The sequence below is a fragment of the Oryctolagus cuniculus genome, chromosome 7 (assembly GCF_964237555.1).
Source record: "Oryctolagus cuniculus chromosome 7, mOryCun1.1, whole genome shotgun sequence".
Taxonomy (NCBI): Eukaryota; Metazoa; Chordata; class Mammalia; order Lagomorpha; family Leporidae; genus Oryctolagus; species Oryctolagus cuniculus.
The window spans coordinates 118,073,063-118,096,921 of NC_091438.1; the positions used below are offsets into that span (position 1 = coordinate 118,073,063).

The window sequence follows — 23,859 nt, forward strand, 5'->3', positions numbered from 1 at the left end:
ACCTGACTTCCTGGAATAATAAGTTTTTATAAGATTTTGTAAGCCTGAGTCCTGCACTTCTAACTGAGCTTTGGGAAAACCAGGTTGAGCCCTAAGATTTAGTCACCACTTCTAGCTTGATGCCATGTCCTTTTCAAGAAAATCTTACAAAGGTGGTGCTCCTCTACTGTTGTGCTGTTTCTGTTTCAGTAGCCAGTCTGCATGGATGACCAGCATGGGGTTAGGGATAGCAAGAAAAACTCCCTACACCTATCCAAGGTTGCCCAGTGCTTTCAGTTCCGTATCAGTACAATTGTATTTTGATGTACTACTAGGTTTTTATTTTTTTTAAAGATTTATTTATTTATTTGAAAGTCAGAGTCACACAGAGGGAAAGGAGAGGCAGAGAGAGAGAGAGAGTTCTTCCATCTGCTGGTTCACTCCCCAGTTGGCCGCATTCGCTGGAGCTGTGCTGATCTGAAGCCAGGGGCTTCTTCCCAGTCTTCACATGTGGGTGCAGGGGCCCATCTTCTGGGCCATCTTCTGCTGCTTTCCCAGGCCATAGCAGAGAGCTGGATTGGAAGTGGAGCAGCCAGGACTCAAACCGATGCCCATGTGGGATGCCAGCCCTGCAGGCGGCAGCTTTACCCAGTACACCACAGCACTGGCCCCAGAACTGGGTTTTTATAGCTTTTACTGATACTGAACTGAAGAGGTGTGAACTGCAGATATAATAGAGGATAGTTGTCTATAATTTTATGATCCTGCTGACCTATGTAATTTGTATATAATTTATTTCTTTTGAACAGTATGTAGAAAAACTGGAATTGATAGGAATGGATTTCATTTGGAAGATAGCCATGGAATCACCTGATGAAGAAATTGCTAATGAAGCCATTCAGTTAATCATAAGCTATAGTTACATTAATCTCAATCCGAGGTTGAAGAAGGTGGGTATCTAAGTAAAGACATCACTTCTGTATCAAAGGCATACATTTTTTTTAAGTTGTGAACCTGTACCATTCTCCAATGTTTTGTTCTAAATAATGATTAAAGGTAAATGCCATGGACTGATTTTAATTTGCATATACCTCTGACTTTCAGGATTCAGTATCTTTACATAAGAAATTTATTGCTGATTGCTATACAAGATTAGAAGTAAGTAGCAAATTTTATTTAACCATCTTTAGAATAAGTGCTTTGTATTTTTCCTTTTAAATGTTTACATTTTTAGATAACATATAATTTTGATGTCCGAGGTTGAATTCTGTTGAATTTTCTGCAGTGTACCCCATTGTGGCATAGGGAATAGATGCCAGGATGCCCTCAATCAGTTTTTTTAAGAGGACACCTTATAGGAAATCTTTTTTTTTTTTTTTTTTTTTTTTTTTTTTTTTTTTTTTTTTTTGACAGGCAGAGTGGACAGTGAGAGAGAGACAGAGAGAACTTATAGGAAATCTTTCCTTCTTCCTCCCACCCCCTCTTCTCCTCTCCTTCTCCACCGCATCTGCCCCTTGAGGGTATAGGAACTGTTTGCAGAGGACAGGTCTATACAGTCCATATTTGTAGTGGAACTCCTTTTTCTTTCCATTTTGTACGTGCATTTTCTGCTTTTCCTGCCCTTCTCCAAGTTTTTACCATAATTGCTATTAAAGGCCATGGCCAAATGTTCAGTAGTAAGTGGCATTGGCTGTCCTGTCCCTCGGCAGCCTGCTGTGTAATGTCATCTCCAGCATGCCTCCAGTGCCATGTCACATTCACTTCACTTGAAATCTGTGTTTGTTTAGGTTTTATATCTAATAAAGAATATTCCAAAAGCGTAAAATGCTGCTGCCCCTAAATATCAGTATATAAACTTTATGGTGATAAGTATATGCTAGAATCTATGTGGTATTTCTCAAATCATGACTTCCATCCAAAAATGTCATCCTAAAAACATGCACATATTCAAGCACCTCTGTATGAGGCACCATGTAAGTATTAACATGTGTAGAGTGGTAGTTCTCAGCTGGGGCTCATTTGCCTCCCAGGGCCCATCTGGTACCTTCACAGTTAGAAACGTCTACCAGCCTTGGTGGATCGAGGCCACAGATCCTGCTAAACATCCTGCAAGGCACTGGAGGCTCTCCACAGCAGTTACGCAGCCCAAATGTCAGAGTCCAGGGGAGAGACCCTGATAGAGATGGTTATTCTGTTTCTAGGCAGCAAGCTCAGCACTTGGCGGCCCCACTCTAACACATGCTGTGACTAGAGCCACAAAAATGCTTACGGCAACTGCCATGCCAACTGTAGCAACGTCCGTTCAGTCTCCATATAGGTAAGTGATTACAGAAACAAAAGCAAATATACAACATATGCATATCTATCAGTTCGAGGAAATAATTGGTATCTTTTCCCTTTGGAGATCTCTTGATTCATGATTTCCTCCTTTTAAATCAATACCTTTAGGAGCAGTCGTATCATGGAAAATTGTACGTTCCTCAGTATGTATCCCCAAGTCTGGGTCTCTTCTGAAGTCCTGTAGGTCCTCACCAGAACCATGAAAGTGTGCCCTCCCTACTCTCTTACCTCATGGACAGGTTCTTGTTACTGCATTTATTTGATTCATTTGACTTTTATTCTGTGTAGCCAGAGGAACTAGTTCTCTAGGATAGAATGAAAGTATATTTGTGCTCTGAAGAATAATTTTGAATGTTTCCTTTTTTAGAACTTTTCTCCTTGAATAGTCAAATCCAAGGCACTGCTAGGGTAAAGAAAATGAAGTAAAAGGGGAGGGCTGGTCAAATTATGCATTATAATATAGTCAGTTAAAATATTATTTACCAAACTTACTTTTCCAAATAATTTTGGTGAGAGCATTAGGCCCAAATGTTTGTGTTAAAACTGTGGACTGCCATCTCACTCACGTTGCTGTTTGCATTTTCACATGCTCCCAGTGAAATCTGAGTTTAGCAGTGCTGAGGTTCTTTCATAGTTAGGACATTAGGTTGCAGTAACTACAGGGCTTGGTGGAATTTGATGAGCCAGTCACTGCAGGGAAGCAGTCCCTAGTTTCTGATGCCCAGGAAGTCTTGCTGGGGTATCATGTAATCTTTCTCTTCTCCTGGGATTACAGTCCCATTTACTTTATTCACAGTGGGGGATATTTTCTTTTCAAAGCCTCCTCTAAAAAGGGAGTTAAGGCAGTATCCTTGTCCATATCCCCCCCCCCCCTTTTAATTTTATTTAAAGGACAGAGAGAGAAAAAGATCTTCTGTCCTCTGGTTCACTCCCCAATGCCCACAACAGCCAAGACTGGGCCAGGATGAAGTCAAGGACCTAGTATTCAGTTCAGGTCTCACATGTGAGAGGCAGGGACCCAGTTGCTTGAGCCATTACCTGCTACCTCTTGGAGTCCGCAGGAGCAGAGCTAAGAATGAAATCCATGCACTCTGCATAAGTGGCATCCTAACTGCTGCTCCAAAATTCTACCCTTTACTTTATTTTAGGTGAGTTGAGTACTGTATAGCTGTGCTTTATTAACATACAGGAAGTCAATAAAACTCAGCCTGTGCAGATTTAATCTTTAAATGCCAGAAGTGATTATAGGTTCGACTTGAGATAAGAATATTGTCATGACTTTCTTATCCCAACATTCTTGGAAGTATATTCCATATAGACTTACATTAAGACTGTAGATTAAGAATGCCTAATGACGTGTTGGTAAAATAAATCCATCTCTGTGACTCAGTCCCTTAACTGTGTGTTTATCAGAAAAGTCAGAACAGAAGTGCATTATAAGCTGTTGGACTGGGGTCTCCTGGCTGTTACTTCTTTAGATGAGTGTGCTTTTTGTGTTTTCCTTCTTTAATATGTGATTTTTTTATTCCAAATTATTTAATATTTGGGTGAATACAGTGAGAAACCATATAATTTTATAAAACTTTTTATTACAAACTCTAAATAGAGATTATTAGAGTGTATAACTTTTTTTTAAGAGTCCTTAGCTTTCATCTGAATATTTTTTAAGACTTTTTTATTTGAAAGAGTTACATAGAAGAAAAGACAGAGAGATTTACATCTGCTGGTTTACTCCCCAAATGGCCACAATGGCCAAGGCTGGGCCAGGCCAAAGCCTGGAGCTTCATCTGGATAGCAAGGACCTGGATCAGAAGTGGAGCAGCTGGGACTCGAACAGCGCCCATACGGGATGCCAGCACTGCGGGTGGCTTAACCTGCTACCCCATAGTGCTGGCCCCTTAAATGTATAATTTCAAAGTGAATTTGAACCAGAACATTGTAGTTGACTCTTTTCCCTAGGTTTTTTTTTTTTTTTGATTATTATTCTTTGCTTGTTTGTTTTTTTGAAGACTTATTTACTTATTTTAAAGGCAGAGTGACAGGGAGAAACAGATATTCCATCCACTGGTTTACTTCTCAAATGGCTGCAACAGCCAGGGCTGGGCTAGGCCAAAGCCAAAAGCTCCATCTTGGTCTCCCACCTGGGATGCAGGGGCCCAAGTACATAGGCCATCTTCTGCTTTGCAGGCACATTTTACAGGAAGAAAAGCAGACAAACTGAAACTGGCACTCCCATAATAAGATTCCAGCATGACAGGTGGCAGCTTAACTTGACCCTTTGCTTAGTTTCAGAATAACTTGTCAGTATCCATAATTGTTCCAGCTCATGAGGAAGGGGTGTTATTTTCTCATTTGTACAGTGTTTTTGTAGTACTGATTTTATTCATTATCGTGGTATAATTAAAACAATTCACTCACAGCATTTAGGTATTTCCTAAAGCTTTTTCTTTTGAATTTCAAGTTCTTATGCATAGGCTGGAAAAGGACTAATTTAGAACTCTGTTAAAAATTTATTTTATTTATTTGAAAGGCAAAATGACAAAGAGAGAGAGAATCTTCCACCCACTGGTTCACTCCCCAAATGGCCACAACAGCTAGGGGTGGGCCAGGCTGAAGCCAGGAGCCCAGAACTCCATCTAGGTCTCTCATGTGGATAGCAGAGGCCCAAGTACTTGGGCCTCTTTCACTGCCTTCCCAGGCACGTTCACACGGGACGGGGTCAGAAACAGAGCAGCTGGGACTCAAAGCAGCAATCTTAGATGGGATGCCTGCCTAACAAGCAGAGGCTTTTAACCCATTGTGCCACAGGCTGGCCACTCAACTATTGTTTTTCCAGTGAAATTTCCAGTGTTGTGAATCAGCATAACCAGCCCGTGATTAGAAAATGACAGTACTTCTTTTCAGTTTTAGAAATATACATATTTGAAAGTCCTTGACTTTGTAGAGTAACACATTTTTAGATTCAGGGCACTTGGATTTTTGTTTCTTAGTGTTAATACGGGCAGCTCTCTTTAATAAAGTATGTACCTGTGGCTGTATAACAAGCTGCTGAGTGTTGGGTCCTGTTATTTCCAGTGATAAGGAAGATTCCATAAGTCTTCCATCAAAAGAGACCTCAGATCTCATTTTCAAGCAGCAACTTTGAATTGTGGTACGCTTACTGGTTTGTATTTGTGTTCTAATTTTTAGATAGTTCAGAACTTTGTCAGCTTTTTTGTTTACAGCATTTTTAACGTTTTAGTGATGAGTCAAAACTTACCAGCTGTTCATTTGTGGTGGGTTGACCTTAAGAATAGCTGTATAAAAAGGAAAAAGAAGAAAGGGAAGGAACCAGGGTGAGGGCAGGCTTGTCCTTCCTTACTCCGTCTGTGCTACAGCTGTGAGGTGGTTGAGCCACCTCTCCACTGTGTGAAAGGAGAGTTTGATCTTTGCAGATTTTACCCTCTGGCCACTGAGTGCTGACTGGAGTAGTGGTCTTGGTGAAACAGAGAATAGAGTTCATATCAACAATTGGTTTCAAATACATTTAAAAACATTTTTTTAACCCATAGATCCACTAAACTTGTAATAATTGAGAGATTGCTGCTTCTGGCAGAACGCTATGTGATCACTATAGAGGTAAGCCTCTCCTCGTCCAGGCGCTTCGTGCATCATGTTACCAGACTAAATGCTGGGGATGGATTTTGTCATGTTTCACACTGGCACTACCCATCTGACATATTTGACTTTATCACATCTTTTTCAAGGACTTTTACTCTGTCCCACGAACTATTCTACCTCATGGTGCCTCGTTTCATGGACATCTTTTAACTCTTAATGTTACCTATGAGTCTACCAAAGATACCTTCACTGTAGAGGTAGGTGTACATTAAGCTCTACAGCTGTCTTATTTTCTCTTGTTGTTTGCATAAGAACAGTGTTGACTGAGATCACTGTTTGGTAACACAATGATAAAGGCCTGAAATGAAAGGAATTGATGGGACTGCAAGCAGATGTGTGAAAAGTGCAAGGGTGCAATACAGGGTCTGCTGATGGTTAAGTGCTATAAAAGACAACTAAGAATAAGACAGGATAAGTTGGTAGAGGGTGATGGGTGTGCCCAGAATATTGTGGATGAAGATGGATAGGGAGAATCTGTCTGAGGTGGTGACATGTAAGCAAAGACTTGAATACAAGTGACAGAGTAAATGATGTTTGCTTAGAAGGACATTCCAAGCTAAGGAAGCAGCAGGGCTGCGCACAAGCTGGTGGCTGGTGTGAGGAATGCCTGTGAGAAAGGGAAGGAGGGGATGGTACTGCTGTGGAGAAAGGAATTGAGATTTTGTTCCATGCATTATCACGGTTCTTAATTACAGCCAAAGGCAAGCCTCTCAAGATTAGGGATTCGTATCTGGTTCTCTGCTGAGTTTCCAACTTCTACATCAGTACGCTCGGTGGATCAGTAAATGCTCGCTAGCAGTTGTTTAAATGAATGCATGAATGAATTCTCCCACTACTGTGTGTAACTCTGCTTTACAGGCTCACAGTAACGAAACCATAGGGAGTGTCCGGTGGAAGATTGCCAAGCAGTTGTGCTCTCCTGTGGATAATATACAGATATTTACAAATGATAGCCTGGTAGGTTCAGATCCACAGCTTTTAGCACTTCAGCCTGACGCAGGTACTTTCTTCTTCCTTTCCCTCTCGATAATTAAGAAACCACTTTTTGCAGCTGACGGTGAATAAAGACCAGAAGTTGCTCCACCAGCTGGGCTTTTCTGATGAGCAGGTCCTGACGGTGAAGACCTCGGGCAGCGGCACGCCCTCCGGGAGCTCAGCAGATTCCTCCTCCAGCTCCAGCAGCAGCAGCAGTGGCGTTTTCAGTTCATCATACGCCATGGAGCAGGTACTGTACTGAGTGATACATTTCTCTCTCTTTTTTTTTTTTTTTTTTTTTTTAAGATTTATTTATTTGTTTGGAAGTCGGAGTTACACACAGAGAGAAGGAGAGGCAGAAAGAGAGAGAGGTCTTCCATCTGCTGGTTCACTCCCCAATTGGCCACAATGGCCAGAGCTACACCAATCCAAAGCCAGGAGCCAGGAGCTTCTTCCAGGTCTCCCATGCAGATGGAGGGACCCGAGGACTTGGGCCACCTTGTACTGCTTTCCCAGGCCATAGCAGAGAGCTGGATCGGAAGTGGAGCATCCAGGACTCGAACCGGCAGCGCTCATATGGGATGCTGCCACTGCAGGCAGCAGCTTAACCCGCTATGCCACAGTGGTGACCCCAAGTGATACATTTCAATGCAAATAAAAGGAGTTGACAATATATTTTTGCTGGCAGCCCATGTAAATATAGATGATAATGTCCTTGGGTCTCAGATAGGATCTAGGTCTTCAGAACTGTGTAATTGGAGAATGCCAGGATCCACTGGTGGTGGGAGTGCGGGGAGGGGCGATGGATTTCTCCACCTTTAGAACCACAGAACCTTCCAAATCACTAATTTTGCCTGGCTGTTCACTGTCCCTCATACAACTCTTCATTGAATCAGTCATTTCCTTTAGCATTCAAACATGTTACATTATCTCTGCCGTCTTTAAAAAGTACTTCCTGGTTGTACCTTCAGTTACTGTGCCACGCTCTCCTTCCCAAATCAGAGCTCCATGAAAGAATTGTCCTACTTGACTTCTCTCGGAAAGAGTCGACTCTTCTCAGCTTGTTCTGGCACTCTTAACTCTCCATACTCATTTTCCTTTTTTTAAAAAAAAATATATTTTATTTATTTTAAGTCAAAATGACAGAGATGTTTCAGCTGCTGGTTCAACTTCTCAGATGGCCATAACAGCCGGGCTTGGACAGGCCAATGCCAGGAACCTGGGCTCCATTCAGCTCTCCCACATCTGTGGCAGATGCCCAAGTACTTAGGCCATCATCCACTGCTTTCCCAGGTGCGCTAGCATGGAGTTGGATTGAAACAAAGAGCAGCCAGGACTTGAACTGGAACTCCAATCTGGAATGCTGGTGTTGTAAGCAGCGGCTTCATGGACCATGCTACAACACCGCTCCAGTCCCTCCTCCTTTGAAATATTCTTCGTTTGGCTTTCCAGCCTCGCCTGTCTTTCCCCTGACCTTCTGCCTGTCCCTTGCTTGTTCTTCGACTCCCTGCTCTCCATACAGAGCAGTTCTCTGGCCCAGTCCTTGAACCTGTCTTCCATCTACATTCATTCCCTTAATGAGCATATGCAGTCTCAGAGCTTTACATGTGGAATATATGTTGATAATGCCCAATTTTGTCTTTCTTCTGAAGTCCAGGTAAACAAGTCTATCTCCCTACTCAACATCTTCTGCTGGGTACCCCAATCCTGTTATATCCAGAGTTGAGCTCTGATATCCTGTCTTACCATGTCACTCCCGCCCCAAACCGCTTCAGCCCATAGTCTTGCTCTCCCTCAGATAGTAGCATCTCCACAGTTCTAAATTGCCCGTCCCCAGACCCTGGCTTCTCTTCTTTCCCTCACACACATGCCAGTCTGCAAATCCTTGACTGCCTTTAAAATGCATCCTGAACCTGGCTGCTTGCATGGCTTTACCAGTCTGGGCCACTTTCTTCCTCGCCTGGAAGGAGGCACGGTAGTGCCTTCATGTGTCTCACAGCTTCTGCCCTTAGACCAGTTCTGTGCTTGCTTTACAGGGCACCCTGTGGGCACTCCTCAGCTTCTTCCACTGGGTCCCATATCACTCAGAGTAAGAGCCACAGTCTTAACCAGGACTTCATGTCCTACCTCTGCTCGCAGAACCCTCTGACCCTCTTCCCACTCATAGCACTGTAGCTACACTGGCCTCCTTCTGGTCCTCAGCACCTTAGGGCCTGTGCACCTGCTCTTCTGTGAGCCTTTTTGACAGTCTTTTTTTTTTTTTTTTTTTTTTTTTTTGTCTTGTTGATTTATCTCCCTCTGAAACGTAAATGCCAGGAGAGCTGGCGTTTGTCAGTTTTGTTCACTGCTAAAGCAGTGCCTACCGTGTGATACATTCTCTCTGTTTGTTTTGTACCTTTTCTGTGTGGGGGCTGAGCTGGGCTCCAGAGCGCAAAGCTGAGCAAGCCTGTTGTGCCAGGCTGCTGTTGTGGTACAGCACGTTAAGCTGCTGCTTGCGATGCTGCCATCCCATCTCGAAGTGCTGGTTTGAGTACCTGATACTCTGCACTTCTGATCCAGCTTCATGCTTATGCATCCTGGGAAGCAGCAAACGATGGCCCAGATCCTTAGGGTCCTGCCACCCACAGGGGAGATCCACATGGGGTTCCTGGCTCCCTGTTTCAGCCTGGCCCAGACCCTGGCTGTTGTGGCCATTACAGGAGTGAAGTAGGGGATGAAAGATACTCCCTTTCTCTCTCTCTCTCTCTCTTCCTCTCTTCCTCACTGGCTCTCCATCTCTCCATCACTGTGTTTTAGAGAAATCAAAAAAAAGAATACTTTTTGCTCTTTGGCTTTTGCAGTCTAGAGAGCAAGTAATAGAAAGTAAAGATTTGAAAAGCCATATAGGGCTTTTTTAAATGTTTATTAAATGTATTCCTTTAATTTAATCCCAAATATAAGATGTTTGTGTGACTGTGTCTTTCTAACCTTGCTGTAAATACTAAAGAACTCTTCAGGTTCAGTAAAGTTTGTGGAAAAATGAAATTAAAATAAAAGTTTATTTGGCCCCCGAAAATTTTGGAATCCATGCAGTTTTTTTCCTAATATGTATTCTCTACAGACTTCATGAAGATCCCTGTTTATAACAAGAATTTAAGGAAGAAATCCCACTCGAAGTGTCAACGTTTACAACAAAACAATATACCTAGCATCTTCAAATGTCACATTTTTAAACTGTTTCATATTTATCCCAAATTAAAGTATTTCCACATGTACATGCATTCTATAATGACATCTAGTTTCCTTTCTCCTATTAACCAATTTAGAACTTTAATCACCTGTGAATTTCTTCTTTGTAGTTTATCAGTTTTGTCTTTTCTGACCTTCATGAAAAGCAAAGTAACTTACCTTTTCTCAGATTATATATTTTTTATGGCTTTGTATGAATGTGTGAATTAACACACGCACACGCACACACACACGCGCGCGCGCACGCGCTGCCTTAGTTTTGCTTTCCTGCAGACTGGCAGTGATTAACCTGGTGTGCCTGCTGTCCCTTGTATTGCCTACCCAAACCTTTTGTGTTAAAATCTCTGCAGCTGCTTTGCCCCTTGGCCAGCAGGTGGCGAGGAGAAGGGAGAGCCGGTGACGCTGGATGGATGGTCATGGTCTCTGGCTCTGGTGGATCCCCACATGGCGGTCTTCAGTGCAGATGAGCACTGCCCGCTCCAGCTTGCTCGTGGCCCTAGTGTTGGTCAGCGTGGTTAGAGTAGGAGAACGTTCTTTTGCAAATGGTGCTCCTGTTGTGCTCTTCCCCCAGGAGAAGTCTCTCCCTGGTGTCGTGATGGCTCTCGTGTGTAACGTCTTTGACATGCTTTACCAGCTTGCCAACCTAGAAGAGCCAAGGTATGTACAGATGCTTGGGAGGCTTGAGAGAGAGTTACTTGCTAAGGTCAGGAAACCAGAGAACTAATTACTTGAAAAGTATTGTACTTGACATTTTATCCTGAATGACTTTGTTACTGAAACTGTGGCTTATGTGAAAAAAAATTTGTATTTGAAAAATTTTAGGATAACTCTACGAGTACGAAAGCTTCTGCTGTTGATACCCACTGACCCAGCCATTCAGGAAGCCCTTGATCAGCTCGATTCTTTAGGAAGAAAGGTAAGAGTAACGTGAATAGTTATTTAACTATCATGGAGATTTCATACCGTGATTCAGTGAAAGAGCAGCCTGCATTCACATGAAACCAAAGGATACTCCTCTTCCAACACTTCTTCTTTTCAAAGACGCCTTTGCTGCAAGTGGAAATGAGAGTCTCAAGTTGACTTTGAAATATTCAGATAGTCAAGAATGACAGCAGATTGAGAGCTGGACGAGCCTTAGATACCCTCCCGGGTCATGGGTTAGGAAACAATGAGATAAAGTCACTTGTCCAGGATCCTACTCTAGTTCTGACTTAGTTGAGATGTTTTTCTTCTGTCATGATACTTCTCTGAGTAATTGTTGTGTGTCTGAGCTGCTTATATAAATGGATTATCGTTTAATTTTTTTACAGTTGATATTTACAATTCATTTTAATTTTTAGAATGCTATTTCAAGATTTTTATATATGTACAAATTGTCTTTGTCTATATTATTTAATTATGTATCAAATATGTTTAGAACAAAGTTGTTAGAATAAGTTTTGTATTTTATATCTTAGTGGATGAAATGCACATCAGCTTGGTCATTTATGGCTGATGTATTAATTGGAGGGAGACCGGAACTAATACTAGCTAAAAAAAATTTTTTTGAGACTGTGATACTTCAACAATCTTACAATTTCATTACTAATATTCACAAGTATGAGTTTTAAAATGAAAATTTAAATAAACTTGCCAGTGTTGCTTAGAATGAATTCTCGGAAGTTTCATGTATATTTGAATATTGTTGAACACTTAGAATTGTTGTGATGAGGTTTGATGTCTTAATAGAGTGTGGGTTTATGAAGTTAATTTTTTGAAAGTTAGATTGGTACAGCTTATATACAGAGGAAAAGGAACATTTTTATTAAGAGGAAAAGAATATTCGCATTAATACTAAGATCTGTTTCTTCTAAATTTATGCTTATAAGACATGTGTTTGTTTTCCTTCTTTAAACTTAGAAAACACTGCTGTCTGAATCAAGTTCTCAGTCTTCCAAGTCTCCGTCCCTCTCTTCAAAGCAGCAGCATCAGCCAAGTGCCAGCTCCATTTTAGAAAGTCTGTTTCGATCTTTTGCCCCAGGAATGTCCACCTTCAGAGTGCTCTACAACTTAGAAGTAAGAAACCTGACTTTTTTTATTTCATTTTGACAGATCCATTGTGGTTTGTAGATTCATGCTTTCGGATATCAGAAATAGATTAATAGGTTTTGTTGTTTTGGATTGCTGTTACAAAATTAGTTTTAAAAAATAGAAGTTGAAACTAACAGTTTTGCCTTTGAAAAGGCTTTTTTTCCATCTACTTTTGTCTGTTTGTTGTTACACTTGGAAAAGAACACCTTAGTGTCACACAGGTTTCATTGCCTTCCTCTGAAAGTCAGGTCTGTGTAATATGAATTATTAATCCTCAGCCTCCTTGACTAAATGCATCTTCAGTTGTTAAAAAGCTCTTGTAGCTTGTGACCATTAATGAAACTTTATGAAGAATTCATCAGCAGGCATGTTACTATTCAAGGTCAAAAAAAAACTGCTGGATGTGTTAGAGCGAAAGATTATTATGATGGCTGTCTTAGTTCATTTGGACTGCTGTAATGAATTAGCATAGCCTGGTTGACTTAAGCGGCCAGCACTCGCGGCCCTCAGTGCTGAAGCCTGGGGAGTGCCTGATGAGCGTCTGGTGATGTGCCACGTCCTGCGTCATACACAGCTGTCTTCTCTTGCACCTCACTTGGCTGGCGGAGACAGTGGAGCTCTCTGGGGTCTCGCTTTTTTATTTTTCAAGGATTTATTTTATTTATTTGAAAGGCAGATATACAGAGAGAGGGAGAGATCTCTCTGCTGGTTCACTCCCCAAATGACCACAATGGCCAGTGCTGGGCCAGACCTAAGCCAGGAGCAAGGAACTTCTGGTTCTTCCACGTGGGTGCAGGGACCCAAGCGCTTGGCCATCTTCTGCTGCTTTCCCAGCCGCCATTAGCAGGGAGCTGGATCGGCAGTGGAGCAGCCATATGGGATGCCAGTGCCACGGGTGGCAGCCTTACTTGCTCTCTGGGTTGTCTTACAAGGGCATAGGTTCATTCGTGAGTGTTCCTTCTCTTAGTGCCTTCACTGTGGGCAGTAGGATTTCACACTGTCGCACTTAGCTGCCTCCCCAAAACCTGCTTTGAAACTAGCAGATGTAGTTCAGTAGACATTGACCAGTTGTTTACTGTGTATGAGTCATTGTGATAGTTAAGCATTCAGAGTTGGGAGAAATAGGATATCTCCTCCAGGATCTTACAGTAAGACATATAGGGGGCTGTATATGCTAAGTCTAGACAGCCCATCACAAACCCAGGGCAGTGTAAAAGGCAATCAAATAAAACCAGTCCTACTCTTGGAAAGTGACGAATGAGTCCTTGTGCCACTTCAGATCTATAAGAAATAAAGCCTTGGCTGATTCTGATTTGTTCTAGGAAGTAATATCCAGGCAGTTATTTCTCAAAGAATGCATTTCCAAGCCTACACAACAAGAATTATCATGCCTTGTACCTTGAGTAGATATCCTACATCTTGATTATCATGTATGTTACATAGGTTTTGAGTCATAACAAAGATTATAATTGGTAAGAGGGTGCCAGTGTTTCTCCAAAGTCTTACTTCATCTGGTGATCTTATTTGGAGAATATAGTTGCATTCATTAGTTTTTATGCTCCACTTGGCTTGCATGTTCAACGTGTGATAACACTTCATATTTGCCTTAAAGTACTGTCTTGAAAAAAGAAAATTCAGAAGGAAAAAATACTTAGTAAATATTTTAAAACAAAGCATGTCCCCATTTAATGTAGACACTTAAAAATATATCAGAGTTTCAGAACACAAGATTATCTAGAAATTTTGGCCCATTTAAGCTTACAAAATGTTCATCTTGCAACAGCTGCCAAATTTATCACTTGCTTTTGAATGATTACCTTAAAAATATAAGATAGAATTCTTAACATCCACATTTGAGAGCATCTAGGAAAGCAGAATTGTCCAATGATGATCCTGGCTCATCATCAAATACTTACCATTGCATTATCCAGTATAATTTTAGGACTTCTGAGTGTGAATTCCTTTGATAAGTTGTGTTTTGCTTTAAATACACATAATATTTGGAAAACCTAAGCCTTCCAAAAGCAGCTATTATAGCTGTCATCCGAAAGGTTAATTTCCCTGTATTTTGCTCCTTGACTTAGGCTTGCCTGCTAGAAAACTTCAGAATGGATATTGCAAGCACCTGTCCCCTAAGGAAGCTGTCTGCACTAGCTGTTGGCCCCCCCACCATGGAGGGCAAGCAGGTAGATGCAGAGCTGGGTGTGCTCAGGCAGGGTTAGAGGGGCACACACAGGCTCCTTCCCCACCGCTGGCCTCCCCTGAGGCTGGTGAGCTTGCTTCCCAAGGAGCAACCTAGCAAGGAAGCGTCTCGACCAGAAACCCACTGAGTGGGCTCACAACACCCATGGCCTCCTAGAAGCAGACATTTTAGAATAGAAGATCTTGAACTAGATCAAATGTAAATCTGAGGCAATAGGAGATTTTTAAATATGTAAATTGTGACAACTAAATAAATCAGCTGTTGGCTGAGCATTTATTTTTGCTGGTGCTTGTTCTAAGTGCCGTAGGTCTGCCTTACTTAGTCCAAGTAGACCTCTGGTAGGAGTGATTGTTACCCTGACTTAACTGATGAGAACACTGAGGCAAAAGGGACAACCATGTGACCAGGACCTCTCAGCGAGTGGGTGATAAAACCGGAGTGACATAGATTCGTCATCTTGTACTAGCTCTAGTGGGATTACTCGAGGGACATGATCCTCCACCCACCAGAGCACTCGGTGACACCCGAAGGACCTGGATAGCGGAGAGACACACATCTGGGTTGGAATTCTGACCATATGACCTTGAGGTCACATAACCTCTTGGACCTCAGTCCCTCACCTATAAAGTTAATTGCGATGTCTAGTATGTTGTGGATGCTCAGTAAGTCGAAGTCAGTCATTATTAGGGAGCTCACCTAGCATGTTTAGTATTGGGGCACTTTTATAAAGCTTGGGTTTACATACTTATTGTTGGAACTTACCCAGCATATCACTTAAAATCATCTATTTTTATGTAAACCTCTATGCCTGAGACTTTCACATTTGCCATTTTCATAAAAACCACATAGTAGTTTTCCTTGGAACACAATGATTATGGATGGTATTGTGACACAGAGGGCACACACCTGGAATGCTGGCGTCTCATGTGAGTGCCTGGTTGAGTCCTGGCTGCTCCACTTCTCATCCAGCTCCCTGCTAATGCAATTGGGAAAGCAATGGAAGATGACACAAATCCTTGGGCCCCTGCCAGCCAGGTGGGAGACCCCAGATGGAGTTCCAGGCTCCTGGCCATCTGGGAAGCAAACCAATGGTTGGAAGATCTCTTTCTCCCTCGCTTTCAAATAAATAAATAAATCTTTAAATGGGGGGAAAAAGCAAAAAAATGTTTCTTCATAACCAAATAGAATGTGGAAAATGTGACCAATTTAAGTGTGAACTGGCAGTTTCTGGACTCAGTATGCACCATGTAAAGAGATTCTGACTTGAGTTGTCAGCATCTTACTTAGTGAAGTATAATTTCTGCTGAAAGCGTGGAAATGATTAATTGTGCTTGTCTGTTTCCTAGGTTTTAAGCTCCAAACTCATGCCAACAGCGGATGATGACATGGCGAGAAGTTGTGCAAAATCCTTCTGTGAAAACTTCCTCAAAGCAGGAGGCTTGAGGTTAGAGTTTGAATGCAGTGTTATTCAAGGTGCAGGCAATGGTTTATAGGTATTTTAGTTCTTTTCTCCTGTAAGAAATGGGGAGGTTGACAAGCTGTCGTGTGAAGCATTGTGCGAGCCCCAACAGGAAGGAAGCAGTGATGTTCCTGTCCTCTAGATCAGTGGGATTCATTTTGTGAGTGTCGGTTATTTGAACAGTGTACAGAAGCACATCTCTTTCTCCTCTGCTAGTGGGGGAGGTTGTCAAGAAGAACCGAGGTGGGAGTATTAAAACAGAGCCACGTCAAAGTCCTGGTGGGAGGGGAGCCAGAGCACCATGGAGCGTTGATGATGTTTATATGGCGTGAGTTAAGCTGAGAACTGAGACCTGAGCAAAGATTGTCCCGGTGAGTAAGAGCAGAAGAGAAAGGGCACTGTGAGCCAAGGTGCAGGGCGGCCTGGGTGAAAACCTGACACTGTGGCTCCTATCTGCCCGGGAGGCCCAAGAAGAGATTGAGAGAGAACTCTGCCTCATAACGTTGAGGACCTGGATGTTATCTTGCAGTCCGTGGGAAAACAGGTCCCCCTCTAAGCCAGCAGCCACCTAAAACAATCACCCTGGCAGCAGTGGAGAAGGTGAGTGGAAACGAGGCAGGGATGACAGCTAAGTGCTCTGGTGGTGCTCCCCAGAAGAGAGACAGGGCAGGAGTAGAGTGGCATCTGTAAGATGTAAGCTGGTCTTCGTGACTAGTTAGGTATAAGATAGGGACATTTATTAAGTAGCCTATAAAATAGCTTAAGAGAATGGGTGAGTGGTCAGGCTTACACACACACACACACACACACACACACATATAGACATATGTATATTCTTTTTTTTAAAAAAAATTATTTATTGTAAAGAGTTACAAAGAGAGGTAGAACCAGAGAGATAGGTCTTCCATCCGCTAGTTCACTCCCCAAATGACCACAATGGCCAGAGCTGAGCTGATCCAAAGCCAGGAGCCAGGAGCTTCTTCTGGGTCTCCCACACCGGTACAGGGGCCCAAGGACTTGCGCTTTCCCAGGCCATAGCAGAGAGCCAGATTGGAAGTGAAACAGCCAGGACTCAAACCGGCACCCATATGGGATGCTGGTGCTGCAGGCTGGGGTTTTAACCCACTGCGCCACAGTGCCAGCCCCCATATATATATATTCTTAATAGACACATAAGCATACATATTTATGGATTACAGTATGATATTTCAATACATATACCCTAATGTGTAATGATCAGATTATAGTGATTAGTGTATCCGTCATCTCAGACTCGTATCATGTCTTTGTACTGGGAACATTCAGAATGAATGGTGAGTCTATAGGCAGTTTGGAAAGTAAACATTTGGAGGATAGAGGCCACAGAAGCAGGAAAAGCAAATTCGATTATATCCCTTTGAGTCATGTGCAGTGGGTGGCTGGGATGTGGGGCTCAAGGGAAGGATGGAGGATGGGATGGAGATTTGGGAGTGGCGTTGCTGTGTTAAGCCAGCAGGCACGCCCCAGCTGGCAGGGATGAGAACCAAGTGGAAGGAAGGAAGGAGGACAATGAGTAGAAAGCTCTGCTTTCAGGTCTGTGAGAGACAGGAGGTAACGGTCCATCAAAGGGAAGAATACCTGCAGGAGAAGTTTGCTTTTCTGTTTTCAGAGTGTTTTCTTATTTGTTTTCTTTTGTTTGTTTTTGTTTTTGTTTGAAAGAGAGACAAAGATCTTCCATTTGCTAGTTCAGTTTCCAAGTGTGTGGAACAGTTGGGCGCAGGCCAGGCTGAAGCTGGGAGCCTGGAACTCAATCCAGGTCTGCCACGAGGGTGGCAGGGACCCAACTACTTGAATTATTATCTGCTGCCTCCCAGAGTGTGTGTTAGCAGGAAGTAGAGCCCGGAGCAGAGCCCAGACTTGAACCCTGGCCCTCCCAGATAGCATGTGGGAGTGCTGAGTGGTTTCCTAACTGCTGTGCTAAATGCCCAACCCTGCTTTTCTGTTTTGATTTTAGTTTGTAGAAGACCTGTTCTGTTTATTGGCTAACTTAAATGGGCCACTGATGGAGAAAAGAATAAAGATCAAAGAACAAGGGGAATTTGGCAGAGCTCAGTTCTACTGTTGAGAGATTTGCTCTAGGAAGAAGCAGCATGCTATTTCTCTGGGCAGGGAAGCAGTGGGGATGAACTTGAAGCTGGAGTGAAGGAAGGATAGTTGCAGACTTTCCTGTCTGGAGGTCTGGTGGGGAAGGGAAGCTGGGTAAGGACCCTGAGGAGATAGAGGAAAGGAGAAACAGGAAAGGCAGGGTTAAATAAGTTCCCAAACTGTCAGGGAAGGCCTGGTGCCCATATGTAGTTTTATTCTTTGCTTCACACCGTAGACGTATTCCTGGGAAAGACTGATTTTAAGTTCCTGAGCTATTGACAGGGCTATGATAATAAAGGTATTTTATTTTGGCTCATTTGTTTATGTCAGTTAATTCCCCACCAGCCATTGTTTTAAGCACTGGAAGCAGAACAGTAAGTACGTTAGATCAAAATCCAAATCCTCATCAAGCTTACAGTCTGGAGGGGGAAACAGATAATAAGCAAGTAAAAGAATAGGTCAGATGATGATTAGAGCTGTGAAGAAAAATAAAGCAGGAAGCAGGGATGGAGAGGGTTGTGGGTTTCAGTAGGGTGATCAAGAAGAGCTCCAGTGATGTGTGGTATCTTCCAAAGACCTGAAGGAGATGTGAGAGCGAGCCTCATGGAGATACTGGGCAGGGGCAGGGCAGCAGCCAGTGTGCACCCTGCTAGTGAACGCCCCTGGTATCCGTGGAGTCCAGAGGGCAGTGTGGTTGGGGCCCAGTGCTTGAGCTGTGGAGGTCCCAGAGGTTGGGTTGTGTAGGATCTTGCAGGCTGCTGTGAAGACCCTGCTCTTTTCTGTGCAGGAACTAAGAAGCCACTGAAGGAGTTTGCACAGAGGATCAATGTGGTCTGCCGTAGGTTTTAAGAGGGTCACTCCTGTTGATCATTTGAGAATAGGCTTGGAGGGTGGAGGCCAAGGGCAGAAACAGGAAGAATAGTTAGGAAGCTTTTGCAATACCAGAGGGTGTAGTGGATGTGGGAAACAGCATGATTAAATTATGGCTATGTTTCTGAATTGAGAGTTCTGCTGGTATCAAGATAGCCAAGTTCAATGTGAACCCAAACCAGTTAGTAAGATGGTTTTATCTGAACACTGAGGGTTATAGGTATCATAGGAAATCATTGTTAAAGAAATGTGCAGAGTCTGTTTATATGTAAGAATCTTTTTTATTTTTTAAGTTTTCATCCATTTGAAAGGCAATGAGAGACAGGAAGAGAAAGAGATCTTCCATCTGCTCATTTATTACCCAATAGCCACAACGTCTAGGGCTGGCAAGGCCGAAGGCAGGAGCCTAAAACTCCATTCAGGTCTCCCACGTGAGGGCAGAGACCCAAATATTTGGGCCATGTTCTGCTGCTTTCTCAGGCACATTAGCAGGGAGCTGGATTGGCAGCAGAGCAGCTGAGACTCAAACCAGTGCTCCCCTATAGGGTATGGTATGCCAGTGTCAGCATAGACAGCATCTCACCTGGTGTGCCACAGTGCTGACTTCATGTATGACAATCCTTAAGAAACTGGTAACATTTATGAGCAATTGTGTTACTTGCAGAAAACATCTACCAAAAAAATAGAAGTTTTGAGGGCCAGCATTGTGTCTGTTGTGTCACAGTGGTTTAAGCTGCCACGTGAGATGCTCACATCCCACATAAGAGTGCTGGTTTGAGTCCAGGCTACTCCAGGCTCTGATCAAACTTCCTGCTAATGCATTCTGGGAGGTAGCAAATGATGGCCCAAGTGCTTGGGCCCCTGCCTCCCACATTTGAGACCTGGGTGGAGATCAAGGCTTGTGCCTTTGGCATGGCCCATCCCTGACTGTTGTGGGCATTTAGAAAGTGAACCAGCAGATGGAAGATTAATCTCTGTCAGCCTCTCTCTGTCTCCCTCTCTCACTATGCCTTTCAAGGAAATAAAAATAAATTTTTAAATTTTAAAAATAGAAGTCTAATATCCTGCCTTTTCACTTTTCTTGGAAGTTTGGTTGTCAATGTCATGCAGAGGGACTCCATTCCATCAGAAGTAGACTATGAAACAAGACAGGGCGTTTATTCCATCTGTCTGCAGCTTGCAAGGTATGTTGATGCATGGTGTTGGTCTCACAAGGCAATACCTGAGTTTATTTTCCTTCCCAAATCATATTATTCTAAATGTTGTAAAGTGAAGTAATCTGTACAAGTCTGGCTTTTTTTTCTTTTAAGATTTTTGTTGGTTGGACAAACAATGCCCACGATGCTAGATGAAGACCTCGCTAAAGACGGCATCGAAGCACTTTCTTCCCGCCCGTTCCGCAATGTCAGCCGGCAGACCAGCAGACAGATGTCCTTGTGCGGCACCCCAGAGAAATCATCCTACCGACAGCTGTCAGTGTCCGACAGGTCTTCCATCAGGGTGGAGGAAATCATCCCCGCTGCTCGAGTGGCAATACAGGTGAGTGCCCGTGCTTCCAGAAACTGGGAAGCACCTCTTATTTGGAAGACCCTATTTGGGGGAAAGGAGCTATAAAAATATAAAAATGATTAAGATGTGAATAACCTGTGGCTATCATGGAAGATTTTAGATTGGAAGCAGCATTTGCAGTAGACATTGGCAGCTAAATAGGGATTCGAGACCTAGAGATAAGTATTTAGGATTGGAGAGAGATTTATTCGTGCAAAGGGGAGGGCATGGGCAAAGTTATCAGAGTTTGGGGCTGACATTGTGTCACAGAGGGTTAAACCCCTACTTTCAACAACAGCATCCCATACCAACATGCTGGTTTGATTCCCTGCTGCTCCACTTCCAGTCCAGCTACCTGCTGATGTGCCTGGGAAGGCAACAGAAGATGGCCCAAGTGTTTTGGCCCCTGCATCCACATGGGAGACCTGGATGGAGTTCCTGGCTCCAGCCTAGCCCAAACCTGACTGTTGCAGCCACTTGAGGAGTGAAACAGCAGATGGAGGATTTCTCTGCCTCTCCTTCTGTCTGTGTTACTCTGCCTTTCAAATCAATAAATATTAAAAAAACAAAAACAGAATATGGGAAGGGGAAAGAGTGAAAACAGGACTGGTGATGGGTAACTTGAAGGCAGAGCACCAAGAGCAGAGTCTGTAAAAGAAAACAGAGCAGTATGGCGGCATGGAAAAGGCTGGCCTGGATGGTGTAGGAGGGAAAGTCTCCCAGAGCAGAGCAGGAAGAAGGTTATAGAAGTCATGGGATGTGTTCTGTTCTCCTGACACTCTCTCCGTGCTTCATTAGACAATGGAAGTGAGCGACTTCACCTCCACTGTGGCTTGTTTCATGAGACTGTCATGGGCTGCGGCTGCTGGGCGGCTTGACCTCGTCGGGAGTAGCCAGCCAATTAAAGAAAGTAATTCTCTGTTTCCTGCTGGAATTCGAAACAGACTCAGCAGCTCAGGTACCAATTTAAAATAGGACAGTAATTAGAACACTGGGTAAGAGGTTGCCATCAGAGTCGCGGTGGTTTGTCAGCGTCACAAAAGGCAAAGCACATTTTCTTTTGAGCTGAGTGAAAATTCTTCAAGCCATACGCCTAGTATTTGTGCACATTGCTTCATTTATTGTGTAAATCATACATCATTTAAGAAAACACCCGTTCCTAAATACATAAAGTGGGGAAAAGTGAATCAAATCCATTTTAGCTGAACCAAGTATAAAGGTGTCAGGAGGCCAATAATTGTGACTGCAGTGCAAATCCATCCAGAATTGTGACCTGGGAGACAGTCCTTTCCTTGGTGTTTTGAAAAATTTGACATACACACAGCAAAATGCAGGAATGCTAAGTGTCCTGGATTTTTACGTGTACAACCATATCTAGACCAAGTTGCAAAATTTATGCTATCCCAGGAAGCCCCCTCGTGCCCCTGAAATTGCACTCTTCTTTTTTGTCAGCCGGCATTAACTTTGGCTTGTGAACACGTTTTGGGGTACTTGCAAATGTGCGTTGAGGGCAAAGCTGTCAGGGTGTTTTGAATGCAGTGATTCAGTCTCGTTTCTCAGACCACAGTGCTTTCTTGAAATCCTGCATGGGATGATGGAGACACCAGGGGTCGGGTTAGGCAGTGTCTTACAGGCTACTGTAAAGACTCTGCCTTTTTCTGCACGGGAAGTCGGAAGCCACTGAAGGATTCTGTGCGGAGCGGTACTGTGGCCTGGATTATATCCAGTTGATCTTTTGAGAACAGACTTGGGTGGCGGGTTCTGGACTGTATTTACAGGACGTTAGATTACACACTGTTCCTGCAGGGCCCTCAGCAGACATCTCCTTGCCCTTTTTCAGGCAGCAATTGCAGCTCTGGGAGTGAAGGGGAGCCTGCAGCCCTGCATGCTGGCATCTGCGTGCGGCAGCAGTCCGTGTCCACCAAAGATGCGCTGATTGCTGGCGAAGCCCTGTCCCTGCTGGTTACGTGCCTGCAGCTCCGGAGCCAGCAGCTGGGTATGCAGGAGGCTCGCGGCGGGGAGGGGGGTCCCGTGGGGCCAGGCCAAGTTCCTTCTGGGAATTATTTATAGTTCTTATGGGTAAGGTCCTGTTAATAGAAAAGCAGAAGGGTTGGCATGTGGAGTAGGTGGGACGGGTGCCGGTATTCATGTTTTCTTCTGGAGGAGCATTGACTGAGCACTTGGATAGACAGTTGCCCTGCAGGTGATACGGGCACTGTCTAGTCGCAGAGTTAAAACAACCCAAAAGCAATTCATCTTCGTGGCTGGCTTCGACAAGCTGGGGCTGTTCTCATCATTCTTCAGCATTGCAGCAAACCCAGGCTCTGTCCCTGATGATCTCTTCTCTGTCTACTTCATTCCCCTGGTGCTCTCATCCAGGGTCACAGCCCTGAATGCTATCTGGATGCTGACAGCACCTCTGTGTGGGTGTGGCCTGGACCCCTCCTCTGACCTGTCCACCTCGATACCATACAGATATCCCAGGTTTACCTTCTGCAGAGTGGAGCCCCTGATCTTGCCCATAGTACCCAAGAGATTTCCCAAGTTAGTTATTTTGGCCAAAACCCATAGCATCCTTGATTCTTTTTTTTCACACCCTGCTTCTAGCCCGTCAGCCCATTCTTCCTCAAACTGCACGTGGCCTGCAGCTCTCAGGACCCCCTTCATGTTAACATCCCTTTAAGTTCTGCCGTGTTTCTTACTTGGATTGCAGCCACACTGTCCTACTCATCTCCCTGCTTCTACCCATGCAGCGCATTATTTACACGGTAACCACAGTGAGCCTCCTAAACTAGAAGTCCTCTTTCCAAACCTTCTGGTGGCTCCTCAGTTCACTCAGAGTAAAAGCCAATACTTTTATTAAGGTCCGTACATCCTACCTCCTCGACACATATGCCTTGCCCTTCTCCCCCTCCCTCGCTCGCTCTGTGTCAGCCACCCGAGCCTCCTTTCTCAGGGCCCTGGTGTTGACTGTTCCATCTTTCTGGCATGTCCTTTCCCCTCTTTCCAAATGGTTCTCTCTCCCTCATCTCCTGTAAGTCTTCGTTTACATGTCATCTTAGTGAGATGTTCCCTGACCACTTAAAAAAAAAAAAATACAGCCCTTCCTTTGCCCCAGCAGTATCCAAACCCCTTTACCTTATTATTTCTTTTAATAATATGCAATGTAACTTACTTTCATAGATTTTTGTCATCACCCTCTCCTCCACTAGATTGCAAGCTGCGTGAGGTCAGAGCCTTTTGTCCGTTTGTGCCCTGCTGACTCTCCAGCCCCTAAGCACTGCCTGGTGTGTAGGACAGAGTTTTCACAACCCCACTTTGGGAAATTGTGCCCACATGTGGGAGCTGACCTCTAAGCTGTTACTGCTGATTTCAGATGCCCTCTATGTAGAAATGGTGATTG

At 43.7% G+C, this 23,859-nt stretch overlaps 1 protein-coding gene across 3 annotated transcripts in view; it reads left to right on the forward strand.

Annotated features, from left to right (window-relative positions):
- Positions 1-23,859, forward strand: part of USP24 (ubiquitin specific peptidase 24) — a 152,297-nt gene that overhangs the window by 77,804 nt on the left and 50,634 nt on the right. For all 3 annotated transcript variants that reach the window (XM_051856428.2, XM_051856430.2, XM_051856429.2), the window contains 15 exons: positions 789-929; positions 1,084-1,137; positions 2,181-2,296; positions 5,871-5,937; positions 6,066-6,176; positions 6,838-6,936; positions 7,031-7,204; positions 10,754-10,839; positions 11,005-11,098; positions 12,082-12,237; positions 15,802-15,899; positions 19,997-20,092; positions 20,219-20,447; positions 21,255-21,414; positions 22,297-22,452. In XM_051856428.2, the coding sequence (XP_051712388.2) occupies positions 789-929; positions 1,084-1,137; positions 2,181-2,296; positions 5,871-5,937; positions 6,066-6,176; positions 6,838-6,936; positions 7,031-7,204; positions 10,754-10,839; positions 11,005-11,098; positions 12,082-12,237; positions 15,802-15,899; positions 19,997-20,092; positions 20,219-20,447; positions 21,255-21,414; positions 22,297-22,452 (1,837 nt within the window). The remainder of the gene's footprint in view (positions 1-788; positions 930-1,083; positions 1,138-2,180; positions 2,297-5,870; positions 5,938-6,065; positions 6,177-6,837; positions 6,937-7,030; positions 7,205-10,753; positions 10,840-11,004; positions 11,099-12,081; positions 12,238-15,801; positions 15,900-19,996; positions 20,093-20,218; positions 20,448-21,254; positions 21,415-22,296; positions 22,453-23,859) is intronic.